Here is a 14,710-nt window from a genome sequence, read left to right on the forward strand (position 1 = left end):
GGTTAGATACAGAGTAAAGCTCCCTCTACACTGTCCCATCAAACACTCTCAGGGCAGGTACAGCACGGGTTAGATACAGAGTAAAGCTCCCTCTACACTGTCCCATCAAACAGTCCCAGGGCAGGTACAGCACGGGTTAGATACAGAGCTGCAATGCAGTGCCTCAGCCCACCTCTCAGAAGAATGCTTCCTTCTATAGCAGTAGGACACTTCTATTCCCCATATCATCATTGCTGCTGTTGCAGTGAGACTGCTATATCATGCCAAAGTAAAAGGGAATTTTTTTAGTGATCTCTTGCTATGAGGAAGTATTTTGAGACTTGCCCAAACTCATTTCAGGGAAGTATTAGTATAAAGACGTACACTTGATGGAGCTCCCTGTGGGGAGACGTCCCTTCACTGCTGAGGCTGGCAATGAAAACTGACACTGTTCAGTCCAGTATAAAGGACGGACCTCCAGGCCCCCACATCCACTCCCCCCACCCCCCCACTGCCAGGTGTCGGCTGAGTCTCCGGAGAGGCCTGTGCTTGCCTACCCGTTTTCCAGCCATTGTTCTTGGCCACAGCCCAAGAAGCTGCAAAGAGATTCTGATTACAACAACAGCAAAAAACAAGTCCAAACACCATCTGGAATTGGCCTGAAGGAATGACGGTCCAATCTGTGTAGACCTCAAAATCAGAACTTCCTGATGGAGCTAATCTTAGCTTTTGAACATCTGCTTCTGTGTAAATTGCAGCCTTGGACAGTGTTTGTTCATCTTGGACCAGTTGAATGATCCTCTCTTTCAAAAACCTGTCATAACCGCATACGATACCATTTTGGGTTGTTTCTGATACTGAAAGGGAGGATAATTATTCAAATAAGGCAAACTTAGGCAAGAGGGTTGTTCTGATCTGGATCGCACTACCTGAAAGGGTGGTGGCATCAGATTCCATAGGAACTTTCAAAAGGCATTAGACATGTATCGGACATGAGAACTAATTTGCAGGGTTATGGAACTAAATTGGAGAGCTCTTTAATGTGCCGGCACGGGCACGACAGGCTGAATGGCCTCCTCCTAGTCTGTAAGATTCTATGATTAGTAAATTAGAAAGGAAGAACTTATATTTATCAATACATCTCCAGATCTCCCAAAGTTTTTAAAAATCCAATTTGTTTTTGTTTGTTCATGGGATGTGAGTGACACCCCATTTATTGCCCCTCTCTCGTTGGCTTTGGACGGTGGTGGTGGGCCTTCTCCGTGAACCACAGCATATCATGATGGTGCTCCCTCAATAGTGTTCGATAGGAAATTCAGGGGTCAGAGGGATTTTGCAGAGTTTTTTCCTAATTGACCAGTGGCTTTTTCTCTGTTTTTGCCTCTCTTGGGACAATGGATGACTGGCAGGGTGGGTCGATGGAGCACGGAAATGGAACCGTGTCTGGGTTGGACAGTCTTGACGGGCCAGCTGGTTGTTTCATTTTTTTTGCATGCTAGTTGAGGACAGAATTGGGCTCAGCAGACTCGGATAGTCTGCTGACACTGAAGAAAGGACACTTCAGCGAGTTAGTGGAGGGTGCTGCTAGGACCCTTGGAATTGCTTACTAGCAAGGAATTGGCACCTTCAGGAGAAATGGGGAGGTAGTCGGGGAAGGGGGATGCAATTCGCTGGGGAAAGGCATCTCAGAAGGTTCAGTGACAATATGACGTGGGAGCAAAACAAAATCCCAGTGAGGAAAGTGCAGAAGTTGAGGAGATGCTCTCTCTAACTAACCAATGACTTACCCTGTACAGAGTTATAACCATGACTGGCAACGGTAGTTATTTGAGCGGGGAGTATTCTGAATTCTATCCAAAGGAAGTGGAAAGGTTAAGAAAAGAGAAAGGAAATCGGGAGGAAAATTACAACAGCAAAATACTGCGAATGCTGGAAATCTGGAATAGCAGCAGTAAATGCTGGATGCTGCCAGACCTGCTGAGTGTTTCCAGCATTTTCGTCGTTATTTCAGGAGCAAAAGTAGTTATTTATTTGTAAGAAGCTCGTGTCTGTTTGGGGCAGGGGAGATGGACTTGGACACTTTGGGTCTCTACATACCCCAAATAATGAATGTTTTGCCCATTTAAGACTTGTGCGGTTTTCAAGATGTTGTTGCCTGTGGAGAAGGCTCGTTGGCATGGAGATTGGAGACAGAAAGGTGTAGGAATTAACGAATTCCTACGAATAACTGAGATCGACACCAGAGAACGATTAAACAGGTCTTTAGTCAACGGAGATGCCACGAGGACTGACTGGGCAGTCCCGTGGTTTGCGACGTGACGTCATCGCGTTTGCCTGCGCTCTTAAAGGGGCCACGCCCCGTACATGCAAACTCTATATACAAAACACAGTAATGCCTAACACAGTGGTACAGGTTTAGGCTGGTGTTAGAACCTCGTTAAAGAGAATTATATACAGTTAGCCAGAGTCATTCAGTGGTTCTGCCACAAAGGTGTGGTTGACTGCTGGGGAAGACCTGCTCAAAGAGAAGCACGTGCTATCTCACCAAACTCTGTGTGGCCTTCACTAACCCATCATCCTCACTGAATCCCCGGAGCTCGTGTCAGAGCTCTGAGCTTTGCAGCTGTCCTGAAGCTTTGTTTGAAGTTAACTGTGTTTGTTTACATTCTGCTGAATATTTCCAGTCAGTCTTTTTTTTATTAAACTCTGCGTGAAAGTGTTTTCCTTTATTTCAAGAATGTTACTAAGTCAGTAGATGAGTGTGTGTGTGTGTTGTTGCCTCATGACAACAGACTGGACATAGAGCTGATTCCCATTTGGAAGGAAGTCTCTCTCATTCAGTTTTCAGTATTTATGAGGTGGTTTTCTGGCCTGTGCTTGAAGAATCAGGAGACTGACTAAATGCTGAGTGTGGGAGGGAGGAAATCGTGCTCAATGACCAATGTTCACCAGCCCCATTGCTGAAATTCTGGTCTCCGTTACTTTGGCAACATCCTGAGAGGAAAAGAAAACTGGACAAAGAATTGTTAATAAACTGTCGGCCCAACCCCTAACAGAAGCCTGGAAGCAGGCTGCTCGCCTAGTCTGTAGACCCCAGGAGATCTGTGGTTCAACATCTTTTGATGAGAAGAAAATAATTAGATGGTATTGTTGTAAAGTTGTAATCTACAAGATGTCCTTAAGTAAAGTCATTCCAGAGAAATGGGAGGTCATTGTTGAAGCTTCCCAATTGCTCTTCAAGGGCAGTGAAAATTAAACTTGTCCTGAGAGATAATGGAAAATTATGATTTTTGTGAAGAAATATACAGGATTTTTGAAAATGTTTTGCTGTATTTGGGGAGGTTTATTTTGCTGCTTGAGTTTTTTGCAACTGTAAGGTTCTGACCTTTGCTCATTTGATTTTTTTCACTCTTGTTCCACTGCAACAGGCCACAAGGATCGAACATTAAGGACGGTTAAAGGCCACAAATAGACTGTAGTGTCTCACTCTCCATGGGCCAACATATGCTTTCAGTCAAATCCTTTGTGATCATTCTGGTTTCCTGTTGCATCTCACTGTTTAAACCACACTCCTGAGGTGGTGTGTTGTCCAGCCGATGTACAATTAGCATCAACACTGGAGACCTGAGCTACACGTACCTTCTCAATATGGTAGACTGTATTTTGGCAGTGATCTTATTGACACACTAGAGTAGGGCAGACATGCCCTCGGGTTTCCTCGGGACCATAGCGATTCACCCACTGAGTGCCTGCCTGTTGTCCTCACTTTTAAGAGAAAATGACCCGGTTATGAGAAGCCGTAATAATGAGATAGCACTGAGCTGATCAGAGTCTGACTGTTTGGTTGATTTGCTGACGTATTTCTTTGTCTTGCCACAGAGATCCGAGCCCAGCTCCTGGAACAGCTGAAATGTTTGGACCAGCAGTCAGAGGCCAGGGTCCAGCTCCTTCAGGACCTGCAGGACTTCTTCCGGAAAAAGTCCGAGATCGAGATGGACTACTCGAGGAACCTGGAGAAGCTGGCCGAGCGTTTCATGGCCAAAACCAGGAGCACCAAGGACCACCTACAGTTCAAGTATGTGGGACACTGTTTAATCCTACAGACTCCCAGTAAAACCCCTCGATTAGATTCCAGCCTGTACCTCACTCCTGGGTATCTGTTATTATTCTATATATAAACCCCCCGAACCCTTTGATTAGATTCTTCAGACCATGCTGAGTATTTAAAATCATGTTATTTTCAGTAACGCAGTTTGTAAAAATGTTGGCAATGTATTTTTGTGATAGGAACAGGAGTAGGCCATTCAGCCCCTCGAGCCTGTTCTGCCATTCAATGAGATCATGGCTGATCTGTGACCTAACTCCATATACCCTTTGGCCCATATCCCTTAATACCTTTAGTTAATACCTTTGGTTAACAAAAAGCTATCAATCTCAGATTTAAAATTAACAATTGATCTAGCACCAATTGCCATTTACGGAAGAGAGTTCCAAACTTTTACCACCCTTTGTGTGTAGAAGTGTTTCCTAATTTCACTCCTGAACGGTCTGGCTCTAATTTTTAGACTGGTCCCCAGTCCTAGAATCCCCAACCAGCGGAAATAGTTTCTCTCTCTCTACCCTATCTGTTTCCCTTAATATTTTGAAAACTTCGATCAGATCACCCTTTAACCTTCTAAATTCTAGGGAATACAATCCTAATTTGTGTAATCTCTCCTCGTAACTTAACCCTTGAAGTCCGGGTATCTGGTAAACCTACGCTGCACTCCCTCCAAGGCCAATATATCCTTCCTAAGGTGTGGTGCCCAGAACTGCTCCCAGTGCTCCAGGTGTGGTCTAACCAGGGCTTTGTACAGCTGCAGCATAACTTCTACCCCCTTGTATTCTAGTCCTCTAGATATAAAGGCCAGCATTCCATTAGCCTTTTTGATTATTTTCTGTACCTGTTCATGACATTTTAATGATCTATGTACCTGGACCCCCAAGTCTCTTTGGACCGCCACTGTTTTTGGGCTTTCACCATTTACAAAATACCTTGTTCTATCCTTTTTAGGTCCAAAGTGGATGACCTCATATATACCTACATTGAAATCCATTTGCCTCAGTTTTGCCCATTCACTTAATCTATTAATATCCCTTTGTAATTTTATGCTTTCATCTACATTGCCTACAATGCCGCCTATTTTTGTGTCATCGGCAAATTTGGGTATATGACTTTCTATCCCATCATCTAAGTTGTTAATAAATATTGTGAATAGTTGAGGCCCCAACACACATCCCTGTGGGACACCACTAGTCACATCCTGCCAATTAGAGTTCCTGCCCATTATCCCTACTCTGTCTCCTGCTGCTCAGCCACTTTCCTAACCAGGTCAGTAATTTGCCCTCAGTTCCACGGGCTTCTACCTTAGTTAACCGGCTCTTATGTGGAACTTTATCAAATGCCTTCTGGAAGTCCATATAAATAACATCCATAGACGTTCCCCTGTCCACTGCTTTAGCCTCCTCAAAAAATTCAATCAGGTATGACCTACCTTTCACAAATCCATGCTGGCTCTCTCTGATCAACTGAAAATTTTCGAGGTGTTCAGTCACCCTATCCTTAATCATAGACTCTAGCAATTTCCCAACAATAGATGTTAGGCTGACTGGTCTATAATTCCCTGGTTTCCCCCTCGCCATTCTTAAATAGCGGAGTGACATTGGCAATTTTCCAATCTAAAGGGACGGTTCCTGAATCTAGAGAACTTTGGAAGATTATAGTTAGGGCATCTGCAATAGGGCATCTGGTCCTGGGGATTTGTCACTCTTTAGTGCCATTATTTTCTTCATTACTGTTATTTTACTTGCGTTAATTTTATTGCGTCCCTGTCCCTGATTCAATATTAGTTTCCTTGGGATTTCCGGCCTGCTGTCCTCTTCTGCAAAGTAATTATTCAACATGTCCGCCATTTCCCCATCGTCATATCACCGCTTTCAGTGTTTAAGGGGCCAACATTGCTCCTGACCACCCTCTTTTTCCTAATGTAATTGTAAAAATTCTTCGTATTGATTTTGATATCCCTTGCAAGTTTCTTTTCATACTCCCTTTTTGTAGCTTTTACTCTCTGTTTTGTGACCCTTTGCTGTTCTTTGTATTTTTCCCATTTGCCAGGATCTGTGCTATTTTTTGCATGTTTTTTTGATATAGACCGAGACTGCAGTCCTGTATAAATGTATCAAGAGTGAGTTCGAGATACGGGGGTTAAACATTTGCAGATTTATTAAGGGTTAAATGAACAAATGCATGCAGAACTAACAGCGAGATGCCAAGCGATGCTGCGTGATACCCTCCTGTGAATCACCTTCCGACGTTTTACCACATTAAAGGAGCTGGATAAACGCAAGTTGTTGTACTGCAGATAATCCCACGTTCCAACCAGTTGAGCTCAAGCTTCCGGATCTCTTCCGCTTCATCTTCTAACTTTCTTGCAATGGTCCCACTTTTTAAGCTCAGCTAAAAGGCCGTTGTATCACCTTGTCCCTGACCTTCAGTCTTGGTTTTATATTGGGTATTATTAGCTCAACACACCAAGGCTCAAGAAGGCTCCACCGCACCATCGCAGGCCATAACATAAACCACCATATCTATTTACATGTACAGAAAAGAATAAAGACATAGATGTGTCCATGAGAAGATTAGAAGTATTCAAGGCTATTTTAGATGATGACAGTTCAGCCTCACATCCTACAGATGGATTTCTTCACTAGCTCGCAATCTCGATCTCTTAACAAGAACTTAAAATATCAACTAACCCGGAGGTTCCTTGAGAAAGCAAGTAGGCTAAGGATTAATGTGGGGTTCTGAAACTAGTGTGAAAGGGGGGTTAATTAAGATTTCACCAAAATTTTGATTTTTAACCCCGTTAACCCCCCCCAGCCCAAGGGCAGCGAGACCCTCTCCGCCCTCTGTGTTTTCCCATTAGTAGTGTAGGCACACGCACATGACCCGAGACTAGGAGGAGATCTATAAAGGCTGTTAATTGCTTGGGGACCTCTGCCGTAGTTTCATTTAGGAATATTTATGGATGTAATGAGTGTAATACAGATATTCCCCACTGAGTAGTTTCACTTAATTTGTGTTCAGTTTCTGTGCCAGTCCACATTCAAATAGGTCGAATTGCGAGAAATCTCCGCTCCCCCCCCACCCCCCCCGGAATATTTTTGCTCCATTTTTCTGTCGCACTCACTATCTGTTCCACCTCCTTGTTGATCCAGGAGGAGGGAGGTGCTGATCATTTGAACGGCGAGCTCTGCGTGCTGTGCGGTGCTTGGGGCTGGATTTCAGAGTGAATGTGGAGACCGTGGGGAGCTCTGCTGGGCTTAGTCTGGAATCGGTGCCCTGGAAACTCTGCCTACACCCGGAGTTCACAATCCTGATTTAAATACATACAAACATACGAATTAGGAGCAGGGGTAGACCACTCGGCCCCTCGAGCCTGCTCCACCATTCAATAAGATCATGGCTGATCTGATTACTCCACATTCCCGCCTACCCCCAATAACCTTTCACCCCCTTGCTTATCAAGAATCTATCTACCTCTGCCGTAAAAATATTCAAAGACTCTGCTTCCACCGCCCTCTGAGAGAGAGAGTTCCAAAGACTCACCACCCTCTGTGAGGAATAAATGTCTCCTCATCTCTGTCTTAAATGGGCGACCCCTTATTTTTAAACAGTGACCCCTAGTTCTAGATTCTCCCACAAGAGGAAACATCCTCTCCACATCCACCCTGTCCAGACCCCTCAGGATCTTCTATGTTTCAATCAAGTCACCTCTTACTCTTCTAAACTCCAGTGGATTCAAGCCTAGCCTGTCCAACCTTTCCTCATAAGACAACCCGCCAATTCCAGGTATTAGTCTAGTAAACCTTCTCTGAACTGCTTCCAACGCATTTACATCATTCCTTAAATAAGGAGACCAATACTGTACACAGTACTCCAGATGTGGTCTCACCAATGCCCTGTATAACTGAAGCATAACCTCCCTACTACCCCTCGCAATAAGCGATAACATAATAATCAGCAATCTGCACGTTTCTGGTCTGTGGAAATGTGGTGACCCTCGTCCAGAGAAGAACCTCATTGCAAACTGCTTTCAGTCGGAGCAATTTCCAGCAACAGAAGCAGATAGTTTGCAGAGCTGTCGCTGGATCGTTTTCACATGCACGATAGGAAGTCACACTTGCACTAATACATTTTTTATGTTGTGAGAGGCTCTAATTCACTCCCTCAGTGACAGACCTGCACCCACCAGTAGCTCACCCTTTCACCACCTCAGGACGTCCCAAAGAGCTTCACAGCCAATTAAATACTTTTGAAGTGCAGTCACTGTTGTAATGTAGGAAACGTGGCAGACAATTTGTGCACAGCAAGCTCCCACAAACAGCAATGTGATAATGACCAGATAATCTATTTTAGTGATGTTGGTTGAAGGATAAATATTGGCACCAGGGCACCAGGGAGAACTCCCCTGCTCCTCTTCGAATAGTGTCATAGGATCTTTTGCATCCAGCCGAGAGCAGACGGTTTAACATCTCATCCAAAAGACGGCACCTCCAACAGTGCAGCACTCCCTCAGTACTGCCCTGGGAGTGTCAGCCTAGATTTTTGTGCTCAAGTCTCTGGAGTGGGACTTGAACCCACAACCTTCTGACTCAGAGACGAGAGAGAGTGCTACCCACTGAGCCACAGCTGACACCTAAAATACACATTGTGTCACAGTTCTGTGCACGCAGGAGTTGATGTTTCCGCCTGTGCACATCAGTGGAGAGTCTGTGACCTCAGCCTCCTCAGCTGCTGGGCTGCATTTTGATGATCTCACCAGAATGTGATGGTTCAGATGCCCCTTCTTGTGGCTGAGTCTATATTTAGGCGAAACGGTCTAAGAATCTATCTGTCCCACTTATTCCAGCACATTTCTGTTCTGGCACCTGCTGGCTTCAGGCCAGTACCGTTAACCCTTTCATCACTGACTAGGGTCGCCAACTCTGATCGGACGTATTCCTGGAGGTTTCATCACATGACCTCCTGCCTCCAAGTGCCGCGCTCCCGCCATTGGTCACCCAACACATCCATCCTCGCAGTGCCTCACCTCTCGCCTCCCCGCAGCCAATTGGAAAGCTCCCAGTAGTGTCCTGGAGATTAATGTTCAATTCCTGGAGACTCCAGGCCAATCCTGGAGGGTTGGCGACCTTAGAACTGAGTCTTCTCAAACTCGAGAGTTTGGATGTTTTAAGAAAATAAGAAATAGGAGCAGGAGTCGGCCATTTGGCCCCTCGAGCCTGCTCCACCATTCAATAAAATCATGGCTGAACTTCTACATCAACTCCACTTTCCCGCCCGATCCCCATATCCCTTGATTCCCCCAGAGCCCAAAAATCTATCGCTCACTGGCTTGAATATACTCAACGACTCAGCATTCACAGCCCTCTGGGGCAGAGAATTCCAAAGATTCACAACCCTCTGAGTGAAGAAATTTCTCCTCTCAGTCCTAAATGGCCGACCCCTTATCCTGAGTCTATGCCCCCTAATTCTAGACTCTCCAGACAGGGGAAACAGCCTCTCAGAATTTACCCTGTCAAGCCCTCTCAGAATCTTTCAATGTTTCAATGAGATCCCCTCTCATTCTTCTAAACTCCAGAGAGTATCGGCCCATTCTACACAATCTCTCCTCATAGGACAACCCTCTCATCCCAGGAATCAATCCAGTGAACCTTCGTTGCACCGCCTCCAAGACAAGTATATCCTTCCTTGGGTATGGAGACTAAAACTGTGCCCAGTACTCCAGGTGTGGTCTCACCAAGACCCTGTACAATTGCAGCAAGTCTTCCTTACTCTTATACTCCAACCCCCTTGCAATAAAGGCCAACATGCCATTTGCCTTCCTAATTGCTTGCTGTACCTGCATGCTAACTTTCTGTGTTTCGTGTGCAAGGACACCTAAATCTGTTTGAACACCAAGATTTAATAGTTTCTCACCATTTAAAAAATATTCCTCTTTTCTATTCTTCCTACCAAAGTTCACTACATTATACAGGAAACTTTTTTTTATCCGGCACGGACAGGACCGACGTGGTGCCGGTTCATCAAAAATTCCGGATAACCGAACGCTGTAGTAAAAGATACGGAGCTGAGAGCTCCGTATAAAGCAACAAACCCAACAGGTTCAAAACAATGGCCACAAGTTGCAAGCGTCTCTGTAGCTTAGCAACAGCTGTAGCCACACCCTTGCACAGCAACACATGGAGGAAGGCAAGTAATAAAAGTTACCTGAACCTACTCCTGAATTTTGCCGGTTAACCGAGATTTCCGGCTAATTTGGTGCCGGTAAATCGAACGTTTCCTGCACTCCATCCGCCACCTTCTTGCCCACTCACTTAACCTGTCTATGTCCGTTCACAGACTCTTTGGGCTCGAATTGCATCAGGCCGCTGAGGCGGGATTGGCGGCGTGTGGGGGGCTAAAATTGCAAAAACTGGCGGGCAGGCCCAACCCCGCCTCCAAGCAATTTTCATTAAATCGTGTCTACTGGCCCAGTCTCCGTCCTGCCTCCAAGAGATGGGATAGGCCATTAAGGCCCTTAACAAGCACTAAATTGCCTCCATAATGCCATTTTGATGGGCCTTTGTGATTTTAACCCTTTTCCCACGCCTGCTCTGAAACACGACGGTGAAACCTGGCGGGAGCACAATTGGATTGCTGACTATCAGCTGCAGCTCAACCATTAAAGAGGAGATTTGATCAGCCGTCATTTGCAGGTGGCAGGACTTTGTTGTCTCCGGTCTGGGGAACTTTTAGAAGGCAAAACCACAGCTGTGGAAGTTTGGAGCCTGACACCCATCTCCAGTGTGACCTCCTGGGAAACCCCTCTCGCCACCTTCACTGAGCGCTTCCTCAACTGAGGCATATACCAGAAGCATGGGAGCCATTTATTTCCTTCCCTTCTGGACATTAGATGAGGACGAAGACCAGCCGCGGCAGCAGCAGAACTATGAACAACAGCACCAACAACAGCAGCAGCAACAGGAGCGCCAAGCTGCTACTCATCCACCTGAAGCTGCACAGGCCAGAAGGGGCCAGCGCATGGAAGCCCATCGGCGCAGGAGATACCCCCCAAACAGGGTCTACAGACACAGGGTCAGCTACCTCAACATGTCTGAGCAGCTGTGCCAAAGGTGGCTCCGACTTTCACGAGAGGTAGTGGGTGACACCTGCGCAATGCTGCAACAAGACCTGGAGCCCACAGGACCATGTGGACAACCCTTACCAGTGGCCATCAAAGTCACTACCGCACTCAACGTTTTTGCCTCAGGCTCATTCCAGGGATCAGCAGCAGACATCAGCGGCATCTCCCAGGCGGCCGCACACACTTGCATCACGCAGGTAACCGATGCCCTCTTTGCCATCGCGTACAATCACATCCATTTCACCAAGGATCAAGCAAGTGTCACGGCGCGTGTGGTTGGATTAGCTAATTTGGCAGGCTTTCCAAGGGTGCAGGGTGTCGGTGACTGCACACATGTGGCCCTTAAGGCACCCCATCGCAATCCAGGTATTTTTGTCAACCGCAAGGGCTTTCACTCCCTTAACGTTCAGCTGGTGTGTGACCACAAGAAGGAAATTTTGCATGTTTGTGCCAAGTACCCTGGCAGTTGCCATGACTCCTTCATGCTGCGCCAGTCTAGTGTGCCTCCGCTATTCAGTCCACCAGACCGACTTAACGGATGGCTACTTGGAGACAAGGGCTATCCCCTGATGCCATTGAGGAGCCCATCCAACGAAGCTGAGGAGAGCTACAACTCCAACCACATGTCCACCAGAGCCATAATCGAGCAAACCATCGGTGTGCTGAAGATGCGCTTCAGATGCCTGGATAGATCAGGCGGAGCCCTGCAGTACTCAGCAGCCAGGGTCTCCAGAATCGTCGTGGTTTGCTGTGCACTTCACAACATGGCACAGCGTCGTGGCTTGCAGATTCCTGAGGACCAAGTGGCTCGTCACATATCCTCCTCAGATGAGGAGGAGGAGGAGAGCGAAAACGAACATCTTGCAGAGGCCCATCAACCAGCGGCAGCAGTACGCGAGAACGTTGCTGCCCGGAATGCAAGGAACGCACTCATCTTGGCCAGATTTGCTTAGCCTAGCCAATCAAGCACTTTTGCCTCGCAGCTTCTTACCTGAGCATCGGCAACGGCCAAGAACCAGCGGATTCCTAGCAATTTGACCACCATACTGACAATTGCAAGTAATCCTAAGCCCTCAATGTGGAAGTCCCATTCGTGAAATGACACACGCCACAACTACAGCAGTAGCCATCAAATTTTTTATTTACAGTAATCATCTGATGGCTTTTTAACATAAAACATCAAATTTCACCCAAGTGACTACCCTTGTGACTATTTGTGCAGTATCTTTCTCTTACACGTGCTCCTACGTGGTGCTTCCCCTGTGGCTTCAGCAGATGTGGAGGCCGCTTGCTCACTTTCTTGCTGCTCCTGTCTCGACACCTTTGGCGGACGTCCTCTGGGGTTGCGAACCTGTGAGGGCTCACCAACAGTTTGCTGCTCCTGCGATTGTGCAGGGGTTGAGACGCCGATCTCAGTTGGGTATGGACTCTGGTGGGGCTCTGACCGAGGGCTCTGCAGTGGCATGGAAGTGTGAACGCTTGGAGAGGAGCCCCCACTTCCTTGATGTCTGCCACCAACTTCCCTCTCATGGGTCAGGTCCCCCTCAGCGCTTGCAAGTGGCTTGAGAGCACCTTGCTGCACATCAGGGGGACCATGGGGACCCATATCTGCACTGGCAGTCCTACTCAGAAGGACTTCCATGAAGGTCTGGTTTCTCTGTTCAATACATGACCATCGCTCCTCCAGAGATGTCATTCTATTCAGAACACTCATCATGTTTTCTGCACTCTGGCGACTTATCACCTCCATGGAGGTTGCCATCCTTTCCATGGTGATGCGTTCATGCGCCAATGACTCCACAAAGGCTCTGCTCATGTTCGCAATGGACTCCTCCATTTGCTCCACACTTGCAGCGACCCTGGAGACACAACCTGCCAGAGACTCCTGCATCTGTTCCTGGAGTTCCAGCACCGCTGATCTTATGGATGGACCCAGAGGCAGAGGGTCGACATGCAGCTAAGCCGAGCTGGCAGAGTCCTGCGCCCTCTGACTAGGACTCTCCACTGCTGTCCCTGTCTCCACAATCTGCTGATGCTGACTTGTGAGCTGTGATACACCAGGTGACAACACTTCTATCTCACGATGTTCCCTCCGAGGTGTGAGTGCCTGCGCTGGTGCTGGGTGCGCTGAATTCTGCTGACGCTGCGCCCTCAGAGGTTGCAACTTCCTCTGAGGAGTCTTAAGGCTCAGGCTCTTCCTCCTGGATAGTGGGGTTGGGTGCTTGCGATGGTCCTGTGGGGGAGTAAAGGAAAGAGTCAGAGATGTGAGGCCAAGGTTACATGCACATTGCATATTGCAGATGATCATAAGTCCATCTGTTAGAGCTTCAGAATCATTATCAGCGATTCATGCAATGTCATTGAGAGAGATGGAAAACTATTCTGTCACCAGCTTGCTGTGATGCGCCCGTCTGTCCATCCCCCACTTGGGAATCTTCCTCCACTCCCACGATCTCCAGGACCGCATCCTCCCAGGGGGTGAGCTGGGCTACTGAGGGTGGCCCTCCTCCTGTCCTCGCTCTTTCCCTCTTATTGTGAGCTCTCTTTTCCTGCAATGAGGGAGACAAGTGGAGTTTGAGTGAGAATGAAGGTGTGAGTGTAGAGAATCCATAGCATAGATGCTTAGAAGGAGACAAAGATGGAGTGAGGTGGCAAGACCAAGGGCCCTCCCTGTGTGTTGTAAGTTGTAATTGCATCACAGTGATAGGGAGTGTGAGGGCTGCATAGTCGAATAGTTAGGTGAATGTGACCATAGAGAGAGGGAGGGAATGGGTAAGGGTGCATGGATGTCAGTGTCAAGTGGGATGTGGAGGAAGAGATTGCTAAAGCTGAGTGCTGGTGAGGAGAGGCAATGGGGATCAGATTGAGGGTGATGGGAAAGTCATACTCACTTTTCCAGTGTGCAGAAGGTCATGAAACCTCTTCCTGCACTGAAGCCAGGTTCTGCGGGTTATTGACAAAGAGTTGACCTCCTGGGCCACCTGGATCCACACAGCCGTGGTTTGCTGGGGAGGCTTCTTCCTCCCTGAAGAAGGGAAGAGCACCTCTTTATGTGCTCTTGCTCCCTCTACTAAAGCTTGCAGGGCAATGTCATCAAAGCGGGGTGCAGACCTAGGTCTCTGGCTGGCCATTCTTCCTGCAGGTGCCTCTAGCATGCAAGGGCAAAAGCTTGGCAGTCTGCAGAAGAAGCAAGGCTTGTTGCAGACCTTAAATGCAGCAGAAATGATGGCGTCATCGGAGGCGACTTTCAGACTGGAAAAACTCATTGGCCATGGGTTCCCACACGTTGGAACTCAATTGGCCAATTCAGTTAAAATGGCATCATTTTCCCACATCAATTTAGAATCGGGTGGCTAACACGAAATGCGGATTACACGACCCCAGCCCGCCCCAGGATCAAAATCCAGCCCTTTGTGTCCTCCTCACAGCTCCTCCTTTCCTGACTCCTGCCTGGGGTCCAGCTCCCCAGCCCTGGGCCAACGGCCCCTGCTACCCTGCCTAAGTAG

At 47.4% G+C, this 14,710-nt stretch overlaps 1 protein-coding gene across 4 annotated transcripts in view; it reads left to right on the forward strand.

Moving 5' to 3' along the window:
• srgap2 (SLIT-ROBO Rho GTPase activating protein 2) overlaps positions 1-14,710 on the forward strand; it is a 225,786-nt gene that overhangs the window by 122,876 nt on the left and 88,200 nt on the right. For all 4 annotated transcript variants that reach the window (XM_086010977.1, XM_086010979.1, XM_086010980.1 and 1 more), the window contains exon 2: positions 3,859-4,054. In XM_086010977.1, coding sequence (XP_085867103.1) covers positions 3,859-4,054 — 196 coding nt within the window. The remainder of the gene's footprint in view (positions 1-3,858; positions 4,055-14,710) is intronic.

Source organism: Somniosus microcephalus, chromosome 18 (assembly GCF_052327205.1).
Source record: "Somniosus microcephalus isolate GS21.2 chromosome 18, FLI_Smic_1.0, whole genome shotgun sequence".
NCBI classification, from domain to species: Eukaryota; Metazoa; Chordata; class Chondrichthyes; order Squaliformes; family Somniosidae; genus Somniosus; species Somniosus microcephalus.